This window comes from Talpa europaea, assembly GCF_964194135.1.
Source record: "Talpa europaea genome assembly, chromosome: 2".
NCBI lineage: Eukaryota > Metazoa > Chordata > Mammalia > Eulipotyphla > Talpidae > Talpa > Talpa europaea.
In genome coordinates, this window is record NC_140068.1 from 107661514 (window position 1) to 107679894 (window position 18381).

An 18381-nucleotide genomic window follows, 5' to 3' on the forward strand; every position below is an offset into this window, starting at 1 on the left:
ACTTAAATTTTTGGCCATGTATACCGATTTTAAGAGAGTTGGCCAACTTTTAAGAGTTGGCCATGTGTACCAATTTTATTTTACCACTTTTTGTGAAGGCACTGATAATCCTTTTATTGACTAAATCTTAGTTATTTAGCAAGTCCTTTAAATGAAGCACATGAAATTTGCATTTTTAAGAGTGGCTTTTTGGCTTTACAGAAGCTGTAAACAGAATTCACATTGTTTTTTTAAAGTCAGAAAAAAATTTCTTTTTAAATCTCAGGAGAGGCATAGAACACCTTAAACAATCTAATTTTGAAGTAATTTAGGTTTTAGTTTGTTACACTCATTTAGCTATGTTTTTCATACACATTTTGATAAAACAAGGTTTCCAATGAGACAGAAGTTAAAATCCTTACATAGGAAAAGTATCCAATTTAACCATTACATAAGACCTAGACATGAAGACAGCAATTTTAAAGCAGAAAAGAAAAAAAACGGATTGTTTAAGTTTCTGTTTTTGCCCAAACCAGGCAAGGAACCACTTTCCTTAAGACAAAAGAACACCTTTTTACAGACCATGAGGACAAGAGAGGGAATAGATTAACCAATAAAGTATCCTACATATCCTGTTAGTAAGACCAAAGTAATTTGACAGTTTTTTTCCTAAGATTTATTTATGCATACAAGAACTGGGGTACAGGCCAGAGGTGTGGGGAGAGGGGTGAGAGGATTCACCAGAGACAGAGTGGGGAACAGAACAGGCAGACTGACTGAAATACACTGCTCACAGCAGCGGGTGAATCAGGAGAGGTCTGCTGCGCCATGTGGGTTGCTTCTTTGCCGGGGATTGAATTCCTCCTGCAGTGGCTGCGGATTGCTTCATAGGTTGCATCATAACCAGTTGTACCACCAGGGAGGCCCCAGTTGTTTTTTTGGTTTTTTTTAAACAGACCAAACAGATCTCAAAAGTGGAGAGCATGGCAGCAATAGAAATTTCTACCTATGGAACAGGCCAGAAGAGATATCAGGATAAAAAGGAGAAACCTAGTCCCCCAAGGCTGGGTGGTGGGGGACATACCAGTGATGTCAGCACTGGAGCAAAGGTCCAGGCAGCTGCTAGCTGAGAACAATGGAGCGCCCCACATGTGTCAGCCAGGGTGGTGTTCCCCACTTTATTTTGCAGCATTTTTATCTTTTGTCTCATCCAAAGCGAAGATGTAGAGAATGCTGTTATAGCTAAGAGTAGTTATGTGTTTTGGGTTAATATGTAAAGATGTCAGGCTGAATTAAGGTCTTGTAAGAGAAAATACAGACTAGAGTCTGAGGGAATGGAGAGAGCAGACCCCAGCATATATGAGTGCCTGAAAGAGAGCTTGAACCTGTCCCAGACAGATTACAGTGGGGACAACCACGGGCATCAGGGACATGCTCCCCAGGAGATTAGCCCTATTTTTGTGGGCGCCCCCACATTGAGGAGGAACTCCCCTAGGCCTGAGCATCCCCAGGCCTCCACTTCCTATCTGTCCCTGCCACTCTCTCTTCTTTGGGTGGAAAGGGAGGCTGTCTCGGGCTCTTTTTCTATTTAGAAATGTTCTTAAAAAGACAGCTTGTACTTGGCCCGCTTATGCCTGATCGTAATACCAGTTAGCAAGGAAGCCTTTTGGCATTTAATAAGATGATTTACAATGTAGGACCACAGGCCTAGCTGAGACTGTAGGATCTAAAATAGCTGACTGCAGTTGTCTTAGTCCCTCATGAGTCTTAAAGTTAAGGCAGATATAACAAGAACGTTTAACCAAGGAAAGGAAATCTGGTCTCCAGAGCAAGGGAAGGAGACTATCTAGAGTACCTGTGGTGTAGGAAGGCACCTAAAAGACAAGGATTCAGAGAGGGGGCGCTCTGAAGGAGGTGGGTGGCCTTGAGAAGAGCTACTTCTGCTGAGGGAGGTCAGTGAAGATAAGTCCTGACATGATGTAGGTCAGGGGCAGACAGGAAGCAGCTGACCTGCAGAGGGAGAGAGTTGGTGAAGAGGCACCTGCATAGGCAGAGGTGGGCAGAGGAAGGGCTGCGCCTCTTCTGATCAGAGACTGCACTGATATAGTCTTCTTCTGTTTGGGAGGGGTCACTCCTTGTGAGCCTTCAGGTTAACTGATTTTGCTGATTTTGGATAACTATGCAGAATCTGAAAGGGACAGGAGATTCCACAAAGGCTTCAATCTCCATATCATCACCTTTGGGGTCTGTTGGGCTCAATCTCCATATCTTTACCCTTGGGCTAGTGCTGTAGATACTCCCTCCAGCAGTCTGATCCTGCTTTGGGTTTATGCTTTGTTATCTAGGCATTGGTGCCTAAGGATCTTGGTTTCCACAGTGGCTATGCTAATCTCTCCTTGTGTGAGCCAGGTTTCTGTTTTTTTTTTTTTTTTTTTTCCCCAATTCCTATTCTCCATTACTTATAATAAGAAGCAAAAAGTAGACCTGAAAAAACTGTTTACTTAGAATGAGGAAAGTAATTTTAGTTATTTAAAGTTATCATTAGTTTTTTGGCAGATAATGATGAAAAGGACAGATTTAAGATTGAGTTACCAGTTGTAGTTTTAGTTTTTTTTTAGAAATTTATTTATTTATTTATACAAGCACTGGGTACAGTCAGAAGCGCAGGAGGGCGAGAGAATTCACCAGAGCCAGAGCGGAGAGCAGAACAGGCAGAGTGACTAAGTACACTGCTGAGGGGAGCAGTGGGCGGCAGGAGAGGTCTGCGCACCATGTGGGACCCTCGCCCGGTGAACGGGGATCGAACTGGCGCTGCAGAGGCTGCGGGCAGCTTCGCAACCCAGCGCTCAACCGCTGCACCACCAGGGAGGCCCAGTTTTAGTTTTTTTTTTTTTAGGCATGGAATTTCAAATTGCAATTAATGTTAATGGAACAATTACACACACCAAGTTTTTTCCAGGCTGACAAATAATTGAAAACACATTGGACAGGATGGTAAAATCAAGCAAAATCAGAGACTTAATGTTATAGAACAGGGAGAGGGGCAGCCCAAACCCCGCGAACCTGTGCCGCAACAACACAAAACATATGAGACTTTAATGGGAAGGAACTTTAATTAGGAAACAATACAGAAAAGGCAAAGAATCTAGTTTCTAAATCAAATACCCAAAGTTACCCGTCCCCTCATGGGTAAAAGTCCATCCATATGGGATCGGCCCAGAACAAGGCCCCAAAGCCTGCCACAAGTCTAAAGCATCTTCCAGTGGGGACCCACAGAAAAGGGTCAGAAACAACTGTAACAGGGTGGTCCCCAGGAAAGGGGGAAGTTCCCTGCCCCACCCAAGGGAGGGTGGAGCTGAGCAGGAAGAGGAGAAGCTGCAGAAGAGACTGAGGAAGGAAGCAGGATGGAGCCAAGAGACCTAGAGGAGGCGCATGGAGCCTAGAGACACGTGAAGAATCTGCACTTGTCTTTTGGTCATGGACTAGGTGACACAGATGTGGGTGAGACCCATGGGGAGGTGACAATGGCAGCTTTTATCTTGATGTTGATTTTGCTCTTTTCCTTCCGGGCTTGTCTGGTTGTTTCTGACCCTTTTCTGTGGGTCCCCACTGGAAGATGCTTTAGACTTGTGGAAGGCTTTGGGGCCTTGCTCTGTTTGGGGCCTTGCTCTGGGCCAATCCCATTTGGATGGACTTTTACCCACAAGGGGACGGGTAACTTTGGGTGCTTCATTTAGAAACTAGACTCTGCCTTACCTGTATTTTTTCCTAGTTTTATTAAAGTTCCTTCCCATTAAAGTCTCCTATGTTTTGTGTTGATGTGGCGGATGGCAGAACCCATTTAGAATAGGCAGGATTGCGGGGTTTGGGCTGCCCCTCTCCCTGTCCTATAACACAACCAGGCAAGCCCGGAAGGAAAAGAGCAAAATCAACATCAAGATAAAAGCTGCCATTGTCACCTCCCCATGGGTCTCACCCACATCTGTGTCACCCAGTCCACAACCAAAAGACAAGCGCAGTTTCTTCACGTGTCTCTAGGCGCCATGCGCCTCCTCCAGGTCTCCTGGCTCCATCCTGCTTCCTTCCTCATTAATGTGACTCAGTGTGACTGAGTAGTTTGTCCAGTTGGCTTTAGATGTCATCTGGATTTTGGCTAGGACTAGGGGAAGAAAGTTAAGACCTTTTTTTTCTTTTTTGAGGAAAAACAAAACTTTCTTTTAAAGAGAAAGAGATTTGTGTTCCTGGAAGAGAACTTGGTTAAGAAATGTCTAGGAGAAAGGGGCGGAGCAACATGGCGGCGAGGAGACGCTGTGAGTAAGATCTCCCATTAAAAAAAGTTAATAGGGAGGAAAAGCGGCAGGTCCCAGTGAGAACTGGGACACGGATGATAAACGGACGACTCCAGCAAACTACCCGAAGAAGAAAGTGGCCATAAAAGAGGACTAGAAGGGAGGAAAGTGCAGAACCCTGCTCCCCTCCCCCGCCCACAGAGTCGGCACTCTCCGACCAGCAGAGAGGAGGAAAAAAACAAACTAAAACGACCAACAAGAACAAACTACGCATCAAGCGGGACTGTGAGTGGAAAGGAACTATTGCAGCCACCACACCCTGTGAACGGGAGCTGTGGAGAACCCTGCAGGATTTGCCGCGGCGGTGAGCGAATGGCTCCGGGCGCCATTAGAGAACAACAGACTCGAGACCCGCACACAGCCCCGGGCCGGCCCCTAAGCTTGCGCGGAAAAGCTGTGCGCTTGAAAAGCAAACACGGATCGGGATCGCGGCTGCCCAGGTCCCCGCGCCTGCGACCTAATGCTTGCGGGGAGACACGCGGAGGCCCTCACTGAGGTAAAAGTCCCTCACTGAGTAAGGAGGAACCAGGCACCCAGGCACGGGAGCGGGTGCAAAAGGTGCCATTCCTGTGCCACTGAACTGGGCTACAGCCCTTGTCCTGGACCTGAGGGCTTTGGAACTGAGACCCGGGGCACGAAGTTCGGGGCGTGGGTTCTCCACGACGGTGGGGCACAAGGCAGACACAGCACCCCAAAGCCGTTGAGGTTTACCCTACCATTCCTGCTCTGTTCCCTGTCCCACAGGGTGTGGGGGGGGGCGAAAAACAGCCCCCCAAGGACAATAGGAGAGATCTCTGGTGCCACCTAGCGACCAGAAAAAAATAGTCACTAACACCCCATAGAACAGGGAAATTTCTTAAGACTGCTTGAAAAGGGCAGAAGGCTCCCGGAGGAGACAGAGGCCAGCTGGGAAGTTAGCCCATGCCAGGCCCCTTCCTACCAGCAGTCTGAGCCCACAGAGGGAACAGGCACCCACGGCCGTGGCAGACCGGGCGCGCAGAAGAGTGTGCCTGAGACCGGATACTCAGGGACTGAGTCCCGCGTTGCCATTTTAGAACAGGGACATTTCTTCAGTAAAGACTTCCTGAAAACAGCAGAAAGCTCCCTCAGAAGCCAGAGATGGCTCCTGGAGGAGCCAGAGGGGAGCGGAGAAGTTCACCCAAGATGCCGGCCAGTCGAGCAACACAGTGTCCCAATGCATACGACAAATTAGAAAACAGACAGTAGGGAGTGGGAGAACCACACGCAACCTAACAACTCCTCAGGAAAAAAGCACACCACAAAAAGAAAACCACCCCCCAGATTGCAACGACAGTAACTTGGAAGAACTTCTGAGCCTTCCAGAAAGAGAATTTAAAATTGCCGTGATTAAAAAAATGACAGAAGTCATAAAGGAAAACAATGATCAGAAGAAGGAAATTGAGTCCCTAAAGAGGGAAGCAAAAGAAATGCAAGAGATCAAAGAATTAATGGAGGAACTAAAGAACTCTGGGAAAAGCAATGAAAGCAGAACAGATGAAATGGAAGAACGAATAAGTGCTCTTGAAGACACAGAAATAAAAAGAACCAAAACAGAAAAGGAAAGAGAAGTACGAAGGAAAAAGAATGAAGAAAGACTTCGGGAACTATCTGACTCCATGAGGAAAGGAAATATAAGAGTTATAGGAATTCCAGAAGGAGAGGAGAGCGATGTAGGAACAGAGAAAATATTCCAGGAGATAATTGAAGAGAACTTCCCAAACGAGAAGAAGGAGCTGAAAACTGATATACAAGAAGCAAGAAGAACACCAAACTTCCACGACGAAAGGAAAAATACAGCAAGACACATAGTAGTAAAGCTCCCAAGAATCCAGGACAAGAAAAAAATAATGAAGCTGATAAGAGGGAAGAAACAGATAACATTCAAAGGAAAACCAATCAGGCTGACATCAGACTTCTCTGAAGAAACACTACGGGCAAGGAGAGAGTGGAGGGACATAGTCAACAGACTCCAAGAAAACAGATGCCAACCAAGAATACTCTATCCCGCAAAGCTCTCCTTCCTCTATGAAGAAAGAATAAGGACCTTCCCAGACAAAGAGAAACTCTGGAATTTCATTACGACTAAACCCCCACTCCAAAAAATACTACAAGGAATCCTAAAGCCAGAACTTCAGAGGGACGAATAACAACGAAAGAAGGCCAAAAAAAAAAAAAAGTTATTCAAAGAATAAATAAATAAAATAAAAGGAAAGACAAACACAATGGCAAATACAAATGCTAACATATCAATATTAACTCTAAATGTAAATGGACTAAACTCTTCAATAAAAAGACACAGAGTTGCAGCCTGGATTAAGAAACAAAACCCAACCTTTTGCTGTCTCCAGGAAACACATTTAGCTACAAAAGATAAAAATAGGCTCAAAGTTAAAGGATGGAAAACAATCCTACAAGCAAATGGACCAAAAAAGAAAGCAGGAACAGCTATACATATATCAGATAAAACAGACTTCAAACTCAAAAAAATAAAAAGAGACCCCAGTGGTCACTACATTATGATCAAGGGGACAATACTTCAAGAAGAAATAACACTCATTAACATATACTCACCAAACGAAGGAGCACCAAAATATATCAGACAACTGTTGTCCTCTCTGAAAACAGACATCAGAGAAAACACATACGTAGTGGGAGACTTCAACACACCACTATCAACAATGGATAGATCAACAAGACAAAAAATAAGTAAAGAAACTAAAGCTCTAAATAAGGACCTAGAGCATTTGGGCTTAACAGACATCTATAGAACACTAAAACCCAAAAAAATGGAGTACACATTTTCCTCAAGCGCACACGGATCATTCTCCAGGATCGATCACATACTGGGGCACAAGACAAACATCAAAAGATACACCAAGATTGAAATCATATCAACCATCTTTTCTGACCATGAAGGCATCAAACTAGAAATAAACCATAAAAAGAAGGCAAGGAACTTTCCTACCTCATGGAGATTAAAAACCACACTACTGGACGACCACTGGACTAATGAGGAGATCAAAGAAGAAATTAAAAAATTCTTTGAATTGAATGACAAGGAGGACACCAATATCCTAAATGTACGGGATGCAGCAAAAGCAGTAATAAGAGGAAAATATATAGCAATAGAAGCTCACATCAAGAAACAAGAAAGAACTCAAAGAAACAACCTAATCTCGAAGCTCAAAGATCTAGAAAAAGAAAAAAAAAAACCCCAAAACCAGTAGAAGAAAAGAAATAATAAAAACCAAAGCAGAAATAAATGAAATTGAAACTAAAAAAACAATCTAAAAGATCAATGAAACCAAGAGCTGGTTCTTTGAAAAAATCAATAAAATAGACAAACATCTAGCCAGGCTCACAAAGGAAAAAAGGGAGAAAGCACAAATAAACAGGATCACAAATGAAAGAGGAGAAATCACAACAGACACAGCAGAAATCAAAAGAATAATCAGTAACTACTATGAACAGTTATATGGAAACAAGTTCAACAATCTAGAGGAGATGGACAAATTCCTACAACTCTACAATCACCCAAAGCTAGATAAAGAAGAAATAGAACACCTAAACAGACCAATTACAAGCAGCGAAATTGAAATGGTAATCAAAAACCTCCCCAAAAACAAAAGCCCAGGACCTGATGGATTTACAAATGAATTCTACCAAACATTCAGAAATGAATTAGTGCCTATCCTTACAAACTCTTTCAAAAAATTGAGAAGGAAGGGACAATACCAAACACGTTCTATGAAGCCAACATTACACTAATACCAAAACCAAACAAGGACAACACAAAAAAGGAAAACTACAGGCCAATCTCCCTAATGAACACTGATGCAAAAATCCTCAATAAAATTTTAGCTATCAGAATCCAACAATGTATCCATAAGATAATTCACCACGACCAAGTAGGATTCATTCCAGGGACACAAGGATGGTTCAACATCCGAAAATCAATCAACGTTATCCAACACATCAACAAAAAGAAATATAAAAACCATATGATAATATCAATAGATGCTGAGAAAGCTTTCGACAAAGTGCAACACCCATTCATGATAAAAGCCCTTGAAATTCTTGGGATACAAGGAACATACCTCAACATCATAAAGGCCATCTATGACAAGCCAACAGCCAGTATCATTCTCAATGGTGAAAAGCTGAAAGCAATTCCATTAAGATCTGGAACAAGACAAGGATGTCCACTCTCACCACTGCTCTTCAATATAATACTGGAAGTCCTAGCCAGAGCAATAAGACAAGAGAAAGACATCCAAGGAATCCAAATAGGAAAAGAAGAAGTCAAACTATCACTATTTGCAGATGATATGATAATATACATAGAGAACCCCAAAAACTCCACAGAAAAACTAATTCAACTCATCAATCAGTTCAGTAAAGTGGCAGGATACAAAATCAACACACTAAAGTTAGTTGCCTTCCTATACACAAACAAGAAATCTGAAGAAGAAGAAATAAAAAAAAAATCCCTTTTATTACTGAAACAAAAAAAATCAAATATTTGGGAATAAATCTAATGAAAGAGGTAAAGGACCTATACAAAGAAAACTATAAAACACTGTTAAAAGAAATAGAAGAAGACACAAAGAAATGGAAAGACATCCCCTGCTCATGGATTGGAAGAATAAACATTATTAAAATGGCCATCCTACCAAAAGCAATATACAGATTCAGTGCTATTCCAATCAAAATTTCAATGTCATTCTTCAAAGAAATAGAAGAATTATTGATGAAATTCATATGGAATCACAAAAAACCCCGAATAGCCAAAGCTCTCCTGAAAAAAAAAAGAAGGGAATGGAGGCATCACACTCCCAGACTTCAAACTATACTACAAAGCCATAATCATCAAAACTGCATGGTATTGGAACAAGAACATACATACAGACCAATGGAATCGAATAGAAAATCCAGAAATAAGCCCACAGATTTATGGTCAACTAATATTTGACAAAGGAGCAAAGACTATGCATTGGAGCAAAGAAAGTTTGTTCAATAAATGGTGCTGGGAAAACTGGGTCGCTACATGCCAAAGAATGAAGCTTGACCACTACCTCACACCATACACAAAAATCAACTCAAAATGGATTAAAGAACTAGACATAAGACCTGAAACCATAAAACATATAGAAGGAAATATAGGCGAAACACTATGTGATTTGCACATCAAAGACATCTTTACAGACATGTCACCCAAAGCAGTGATAGTGAAGGCAAAGATAAACAGGTGGGACTACATCAAATTAAAGAGCTTCTGTACAGCAAAAGAGACAATAACAAAAACAAAGAGAAACCCCACCAACTGGGAGAACATTTTTGCACACAACACTAATGATAAAGGACTGATCACAAAAATCTGCAAAGAGCTGATGAGACTCAACAACAACAAAGAAAATAATCCCATCAAAAAATGGGCAGAAGAGCTAAAAAGAAACTTCTCTGAAGAGGAAATGCAAATGGCCAACAGGCATATGAAAAAATGTCCAACATCACTTGTCATCAGGGAAATGCAAATCAAAACTACCATGAGATACCATCTCACACCAGTGAGAATGGCACATATTAAAAAAACTAGCAACAACAAATGTTGGCGATGGTGTGGAGAAAAAGGAACTCTTCTGCACTGTTGGTGGGAGTGCAAACTGGTCCAACCCCTATGGAGAGCTGTGTGGAGATTTCTGGACCTACTAAACATAGAGCTTCCATATGATCCAGCAATTCCACTCCTAGGTATTTACCCAAAGGACACAGAAACATCAATTCCAAAGAGCACCTGCAGCCCTATGTTTATAGCAGCACTGTTTACAATAGCTAAGCTTTGGAAACAGCCCAAATGCCCAAAAATAGATGACTGGATCAAGAAGATGTGGTACATATATACCATGGAATATTACTCAGCATTCAAAAAAGATAAACACATGCAATTTGCAGCAACATGGATGGCGCTGGAAGGGATCATGCTCAGTGAAATAAGCCAGAAAGAAAAAGAAAAATACCGGATGGTCTCACTCATAGCAGGAATCTAGAAAACTTAAATAAGGGACCAGGAAAATGAATAACTATAAGAAAGTGAAAATCAAAATCAACAAAAAACTATGAACCAGAGACACTTTTTGGGGCGTGGGGGGCGGGAGAGGAGGGATTGGTGTCAGAATGGGGGGGGTTGCAATTGTATGGGGAATATAAAAATAAAATTTATTATTTAAAAAAAAAAGAAATGTCTAGGTATAAACATTGAAAGCAAACCAGATTTATTATCTTTTTTTTTTTTAGTACCATGCACTTTGTTTAGTAAAGAACATTTAGGCAAAGTATTGTAACCTGGTGGTCCCCAGGAAAAGGGGAAATTCCAGGTTCCCTGCCCCACCCAAGGAAGGGTGGAGCTAAAGAGAGAAGAAGTAATTGTTTTAAAGTTAAACAGGAAAAAAAGCCTAAAATTGCTTTTTAAGTTTCTGTTTTTGTCCACACCAGGCAGGGAACCAGTTTCCTTAAGACAAAAAAGCATCTGATTTACAGACCTTGAGGACAGGAGAGGCAACAGATTAAGATGTCTTATGTTATCTCTTAAGAAATAAAGCACCCTACATAGCCTGTTAGGAGGACCAAAGTAATTTGATAGTTTAGTTTTTTAAACTGACCAAACAGACCTTAAAAGTGGAAGGCATGGCAGAAATAGAAATTTCTACCTATGGAACTGGCCAGAAGAGATATCAAGATGAAAAGGAGAATCCTAGTCAGCCCCCATGGCTGGGTGGTGGTGGACAAACTGTTGTAGAGCAACCCCGATACAAAACGGGGCGCCTGACTGTGGGTCCTCACCCGCGCGCTTAAAAGGACTTATCAATGCTCTACTGCAGGCACACGCGAAAGGTTAATAAAGGTTTATTTACAAGGGAAGGGGAAATGAGGAAATGTACAGCTCAGGGAGAAAAGTGGGAGACAAAGTTTTAAATGAGTCCTACCCGATCCGCCGATCAGGAATCCCAAAATGGCACCCTGAGAGCTGGCCGCCATCCAGGAGTGGTGAAGCCAGGAGGCGAGCGATAGCGAGCCTCACCAAGGCCCACGTGTTTGGTTTTATATCCAACCTGGCTGCCCAACTCCACTCAGGTCCCAGCCACCTTCCCTTTGGTGGTGATGGGATTTGTCTTTCCCAGTGTCCTGATGGCTTTGGTCTGGAATGGGGGTGGAGTCCACAAAGCCTGTATGGGATTAACTCAGGACATCCTTTCCCCTTAACAATTCCAGTGATCTCAGCATTGGAGCAAAGGCCCAGGCAGCTGCTAGCTGAGAACAATGGGGCGCCCCACACATGTCAGCCAGGGTGGTGTTCCCCACTTTATTTTAGAGCATTTTAATCTTTTGTCTCAGCCAATGTGACCGGGATTGAACAGGGATTGAACTCGGTGCTACAGTGGCTGCTGATAGATCCATAGCACTGAGACTTAACCCCTTGTGCAACTGGGGGTGTGGGGGAAGAGCAGTGATTAGTACTGTTTTGATAAGGACTTTCCTATCCCATGCTGTCATTTCATACCTGTTTTCTATGCTTCAAAAATTTCTTTTGTTAATGATCTTTGAATGCTATTGTCAGAAATAGTTTTTCTGAATGCTTTAAAAGTAGCAAATGGCAAACTTTTAGGACACTGGCCTCCTCCTCAAATAATATTTCTCCCTTCGATTGTCATCCTTCATGAAAACAGATTTCTTTGAGGGGCTCAAAATTTGCTGGCGGAGGACCGAGTAGAGAAGGATGAGTTGGGGCAGAAAGCCCTGGGTCATCTGGATGTAATCTCTCTTTTTTTAAAGATTTATTTATTTATGCATATAAGATCAGGGTTACAGGCTAGAGTGTGGGGTGGGGTAGGTGTGGAGGATTCACCAGAGACAAAATGGGGAACAGAACAGGCAGATTGACCAAGGTACACTGCTGAGGGGAGCAGCAGGCAAGACAGGAGAGGTCTGCTGCGCCACGTGGGTCGAGCATTGAACTCATGCTTCAGAGACTGCAGATAGCTTCATAGGTTGCATCTTAAACCCTTGTCCCACCAGGGAGGCCCCTAGATGTAAGATCTTTTCATTCACTTGAACAGGTCTCGGTGCTGATTGGCAGAGACTACACATGGGAAGGGGAGACACTGTCACAGGTCCTGCTGATTGCTTCAGCCACTGCCCTGCCTTCTCATAGGCTTCCACACCTAAACTCCCTCCTTTTGGGTACCTAACCATTAGAAGTAATTTATGGTGCTGGCACTTGGTTACTTTGTATCCTCCTGCTTTTAAAAGTTTCTGTAATAGTAATTTATGCTGTTTCTCTTCATGTGCCATTGCATTCCCCATAGTTTAAAACCAAAGCAAAACTCAATTACACAAGCAGAGAAAAGGAAAAAACCTCCAGGTGAAATACCTAACTTGGCCTCCCCGCAGGCCTGCAGACCAGCCCTTTGCTGCCTGTGCTCCTTACCAGAGTGAAGTAATGTCCTTCCCTTGTGAAGGGCTTCCCTTTTGTGGGTGTCCAGCTTGGAGAGGTCAGTCTCAGTTCCCACACCGGGTTCCTCACACAGGGCACCAGCTGTCTCCTTAGGACGTGTGGTGAGGGGATTGTTACCGGAACCAGCCGTCTCAGTGGTGGGAACAGCAGGACGGTGATGTCCTTTCCACCTGCTGCTCCACCACAGGCAGTTGTGGCAGCTGCGCCTCAGAGCCCAGTAACTGCCCTTTGTAATGGGCCAATCAGGGGTGAGCTGGTTGGTGCTAACTGGTCCCATCAGATTTGTGGGTGACAGAGGATAAAAGCCAGGGTTGGGGGGAGCTGAGAAAGGCCCCTCAAGAGAGAAGAGGGCAAGGGAGCTCCTGAAGGAAAAGAGATGATGACTGGAGCGCCCGGAAAAAGAAAACGAGGACCCCAGCCCTGAGAGAAGAGGACAAGGGAGCCCCAAGGAAGGAGAGACGACGCCAGCCCCTGAGGAAAAGAAGATGGTCTGAGCCTTCGAAGAAAGAAGAAAAGAAGTGTGTCTCCTGAGCTAAGGAATGAGATGGGGCCTGGGACCTCCAGGAGAGAGGAGAGGATCACATGGCAAGGACAGGGTGGCTCATATGATGAAGACCAGATATTTTGTAATTATGTTTGCCCTGATATATAGGTAGGTTTCTCAGGTACAAAGCTCATTTCTGGTAATAAACCTAATTTTGGGTTTATTAAGACCACCAAATTTTCATGCCTAGTATGAAAATTGGCCTATGGAAATAATTCACATGCCAAAGTGACCTGTCTGGGGGACACCTTTCTGAACATCTTGGGGAGGCCTGTCTTCAGAGCATAATAAATGAGGGGAAGAGCAAATGAGGGTGGGGATGGGGCCAGGACCAGGAGGCAGATTAGGCTACAGGCCTCCTCAGAATGGTTGGGTCCTGGAGCAGGACGTGGAGGGGGGCTGAGGGCAGAGGGGACAGGCTGGTTTATGGGGCCAGAACACATGTGTCAGGGGTGGGAGTGATAGCTGTGAGGAGAAAAAATAATCTGTTTTCCTTATGCATAATTGGTTTTTAATATATGTATCATATATATATATTTTACATCTCTTGAAACTATTGATAATAGTGTTAGGGCTCCTGCTTCTTTGCTTTCACAAGAAGACCTCTGCTCCTATCTCTCACAATGTGGCTCAGGTCAGGTTTACACATGTCTTTGTCACCCTTACTCAGTGTCCATCTCTCCTGATAGTGGAAGCTCCACATCTTCAGAGGCCTCTCTCTGCTCCCCATTGTATCTGCAGGGGAAGCAGCTTGGGGAGGCAGGAGCCAGCCAGGGAGAGGGATGCTGGGAAGTGAAGAGGAGGCAAAGGCAGAGAACACTTGGGAGACGTTCCCTGATTTCCTGAGAAAAACATTTCTCAAAGTGTGGTCTCTGGAGCCCATGAAGTCACCCAGAACCTTTCATGGGAATCCCTGAGGTAAAACTATTTTCAAGACACCATTTGTCTTTTCACTATTTTGGCATTTGCTGAGGTAAAATTTAGTAAGAGTGGAGCTTATAGCACCACTGCAGAAGTAGTAATTCTTCACCAGCTCTTATCTGCAGAAACAAATATTAAAGCCAGTTTCACTGGAAAATGTCCTGGGGAAAGCATTAATAGTTATTTTCATTATTGTGTCATCCTCAACTTCACATTTTAAAATATCTGGGGTGCTGACTGGAATTACACACAGAACACTTCTGTAGCATTCCCAAGCACTATGTCTCGAGGAAAATATTTGTATGAGGTGAATTAGACTCTTTTTATTTGTGGGCAACACCGTCTTTACCTGAGGGATGAATGACAAAAACTGTTACTTAAATTTGGTTAATTAGCAGACACTTTCCTCAAAATGAATGTCTGTTTCTTGAAGAAAATCAACAATTGGCAAATGGCAGTAATTTTGCCTGATAAAATATAAGCTCTCAGAGAAAACCAGAATTATGACAAATCACTACTTGACAACTTACAGTGCTAATTTTTTGGATTTGTGACTAAAAATAAAACACTTGGGCCTCCCTGGTGGTGCAGCAGTTGAGCGCTGAGCTGCAAAGCTGCCCGTGGCGTCTGCAGAGCCGGTTCGATCCCTGGCTGCCAGTGAGGGTCCCACATGGCACACAGACCTCTCCTGCCATTCCCGCTGCTCCCCTCAGCAGTGTACTTAGTCATTCTGCCTGTTCTGCTTCCCGCTCTGGCTCTGGTAAAATCTCTCACCCTCCCGCGCTTCTGACTGTACCCAGTGCTTGTATAAAATAAATAAATACATCTTAAAATAAAATAAAATAAAAATAAAACACTTTTTAAATCATTTGATTTCAGCATAATTAACACTAAAGGTCTATGTAACTTAGTGAAACAAAGTATCACCTTAAAAAAATCAAACATTAGCACAAGTTCCAACCAATATGCAAGAGAGTCCTATAGAAATGTAACAGAATAGGAAATATTCCCCGGTATTATTTCAGGTTTCACTTTGCAAATAACCTTTGAGAAACATCCACCTGTATAGTTTTATTTCAGTACCAAAGTGGAATATTCACAATTATTTGAAAATGCTACTACTTTCTTTATTCCTCCAGGCTGCTGCTTCACCCAGCCCAAATCCACTCCTCCCTAATGTGGGGAAGGGAATTTGGAGCCTCCCCTTTCTGTGGATGTCACACTGTTAAAGGTTCATGTCTCCCTCTCACAGGCTCTGTGCAGCCTTGATGACCCCGCACTCACCCCCATTTTCTCTCCCCATTTCCTGGGGGTTTCCAGGGAAGACAATCAGCATCATCCTGCTCCAGTTCCAAAGTCTCCAAGGACTCTCCTGGACTCCTTCTCCCCAGGCCCCTGGATGGGGTGTGATGCCCCTCACCCTCCTGCTGCTGCTCTGGGGGTCCCTGGCCCTGATGGAGACCCGGGCGGGTGAGTGCGTGTCCAGCTGGACACTGTTGCTCCAGGAGGAGGAGCAAGGAGCCCCCTGCGGGGGCGGGACCCCAGGAAAGGCTCATCTCCCCCCAACCTCTTGTACCCCCTTCAGGCCCGTTGTGTTCTGGCCCCTTCTGTCCCTCCCGCCTCCCCTGAGTGCTCTGGTTCCCTGAGTCTGGGCCCTTCTTGGCCCACCCCCCTTTTCACTCTCACGGCCCCGCCCCTTTCTCCCCTTCAGGCCCATCTCCCTGGGCCCTGGGCCCACGCTGAGAGGAGGGTCAGCCTGGGTCTCTCCTCCCACCCCCAGTCTCCCACTCTCTGAGCTATTTCTCTGCCACGATGTCCCGGCCTGGCCTCGGGGAGCCCCACTACATCGCCGTGGGCTACGTGGATGATACGCAGTTCCTGTGGTTCGACAGCGACTCTCCGGGCCAGAGTGCGGAGCCGCGGGCGCCCTGGGCGGGGCAGGTGGGGCAGGAGGACCTGGACGAGGAGACTCAGAACCAAAGGAACAACGATCAGTGGTTCAATGCGCTCCTGAGGGACCTGCGCGGCCGCTACAACCAGAGCGAGGACGGTGAGCTTCGCGGAGCGGAACCAGGGTCAGGTCCCACCATAAAGCCAGGATGTCCCGAGTCTCAGGGTTGACAGACCCTCGAGGCTGGTGGATCTGCCAGGCCCCTCCGCTGGGAAGAGCCGGCAGGACATTCCTACCTGCCCATTCGTTTTCAGTTTAGGTTTATTCAGGGTGGGAGGGCGGGGTGACCGTGGGTGACCTCGGGGCTGACCACAAGGGTGGGTTTCAGGGTCTCACACCCTCCAGAGCATGTTTGGCTGTGAAGCGGGGCCAGACCTGAATCTCCTCGGCGGGTATGAAAAGTTCGCCTACGACGGCGCGGATTTCATCTCCCTGAGCGAGGACCTGCGCTCCTGGACCCCCGCGGACTCGGTGGCTCAGATCACCCAGCGCGAGTGGGAGGCATTGGAGAGGGCCGAGCGTGTCAGGAACAGTGTGAGAATCAAGTGCTTGATATGGCTCCGCAGACTCCTGGTTTTGGGGAAGGAGGTGCTGCAGCGCACAGGTAAGAGGGGCCTCAAGGCCTTAGACCTCCCCTCTCCTGGCGCCCCGCAGGGAAAATGGAATAATGCGCAGAACAGCACCTCCTTTCTGGGCAGAGGGAGGAGCCCCCTGGGTTTCATGTTCTGTGCTAGAGAGAGACTCGCCCAGAAGACACCACTTCTCTGGACAGTTAAGGAATCCAGTCTCTCCTGAGGGAGGGGAGGCCATCCTGAAATAACTCTTCCCTGGATTCTTGTGACCCAGCAGCCATCCTAGGAACCATGAGTTTCTCTTTCAAGGTCTTGTTTTTGGTCTGAGAACATTTCTGGATCTGACTCCTGCCTTTCTGTGTCAGTCAGCCTCCACCCAGGTCAGGAGCAAAAGTCTGTGTTCTCCTTAGAGACCTGCATCCTCCTACCCTGGGCTCTCACCCGATTATCCCAGATTCTCCAGACTAGGCTGGATTCATGGTTTTGTGCTTCCTCCCTCCAAACCTAATGTTATGTTCATTCTGAGGATGGTCAGTGAGGCTGCTTCAGTGTCCAGGATGGAAAAATCCAAAGAGTAAATGTTCTTATCCTTCTCTTCAGAATCGCCAAAGACACACGTGACTCATCACCCCACCTCAGACCATGGGGTCACCATGAGGTGCTGGGCCCTGGGCTTCTACCCTGCAGAGATAACCCTGACCTGGCAGCGAGATGGGGAGGACCTGACCCAGGGCATGGAGCTGGTGGACACCAGGCCTGGGGGTGACGGAACCTTCCAGAAGTGGGCATCTGTGGATGTGCTCTCTGGAGAGGAGCAGAGATACACGTGCCGTGTGCAGCATGAGGCACTGAAGGAGCCCCGAATCCTGAGATGGGGTGAGAAGGGGCATGTGGGCATTGAGCTTCTGCTCACAGGAATCAGGCGCCCATCTGGAGACCTTCAGAGGGTCAAGATGGAGGCCTGGGGCTCAGGGTCTAACCTTCCCTTCCCTTCTAGTGGCCCCTCCTCAGTCCTCTGTCCCCACCGGGGACCTCATTGCTGGCCTGGTTCTCCTTGGAGCTGTGCTCACTGGAGCTGTGGTGGCTGCAGCTGTGATGTGGAGGAAGAAGCGCTCAGGTAGGGAAGGGAGTGGGGCATCTTGTCCACTGGGGGCTTTCATGTCCCAGGGAGAACTTGCCCTACCTGGTTAATGGGAAGTACCATCCACACATGTGTGTTGACCAGAGGTCATTTGGTCCAGTCCCCCCTCACCTCCTTTATTTTTTCCCAGTTCTGACCTGGGTCTTTAGTCACAGTTCTGGAAACTTCCCTGTTCTGTAGGATTAGAAGATTCCTTTAGGAGTTCTGACCTGACTCCTCCATGATCTCACATGATTTTTCTTCCCACAGGTGGAAAAGGAAGAAGCTACACTCAGGCTCCAGGTAAGTGTGGATCAAGAATTTGATCCCTGAGTCCCTGGAGACAGTGTAGATGGAGCCCATGGGGGCGTCATCCTAATCATTTCCTCCTGTTCTCATCTCTGACCACGTT

The 18381-nt window shown here is 45.5% G+C and overlaps 1 protein-coding gene across 1 annotated transcript in view; it reads left to right on the forward strand.

Annotated features, from left to right (window-relative positions):
• Window positions 1–18096, forward strand: part of LOC311167852 (HLA class I histocompatibility antigen, alpha chain G-like) — a gene marked incomplete at its 5' end in the record, with an annotated part of 338317 nt that extends 320221 nt beyond the window's left edge. Inside the window, one exon of the mRNA XM_084228992.1 lies at window positions 17847–18096. Coding sequence (XP_084085118.1) covers window positions 17847–18040 — 194 coding nt within the window. The 3' untranslated portion in view covers window positions 18041–18096. The remainder of the gene's footprint in view (window positions 1–17846) is intronic.
• Window positions 18097–18381: the final 285 nt, after the last annotated feature.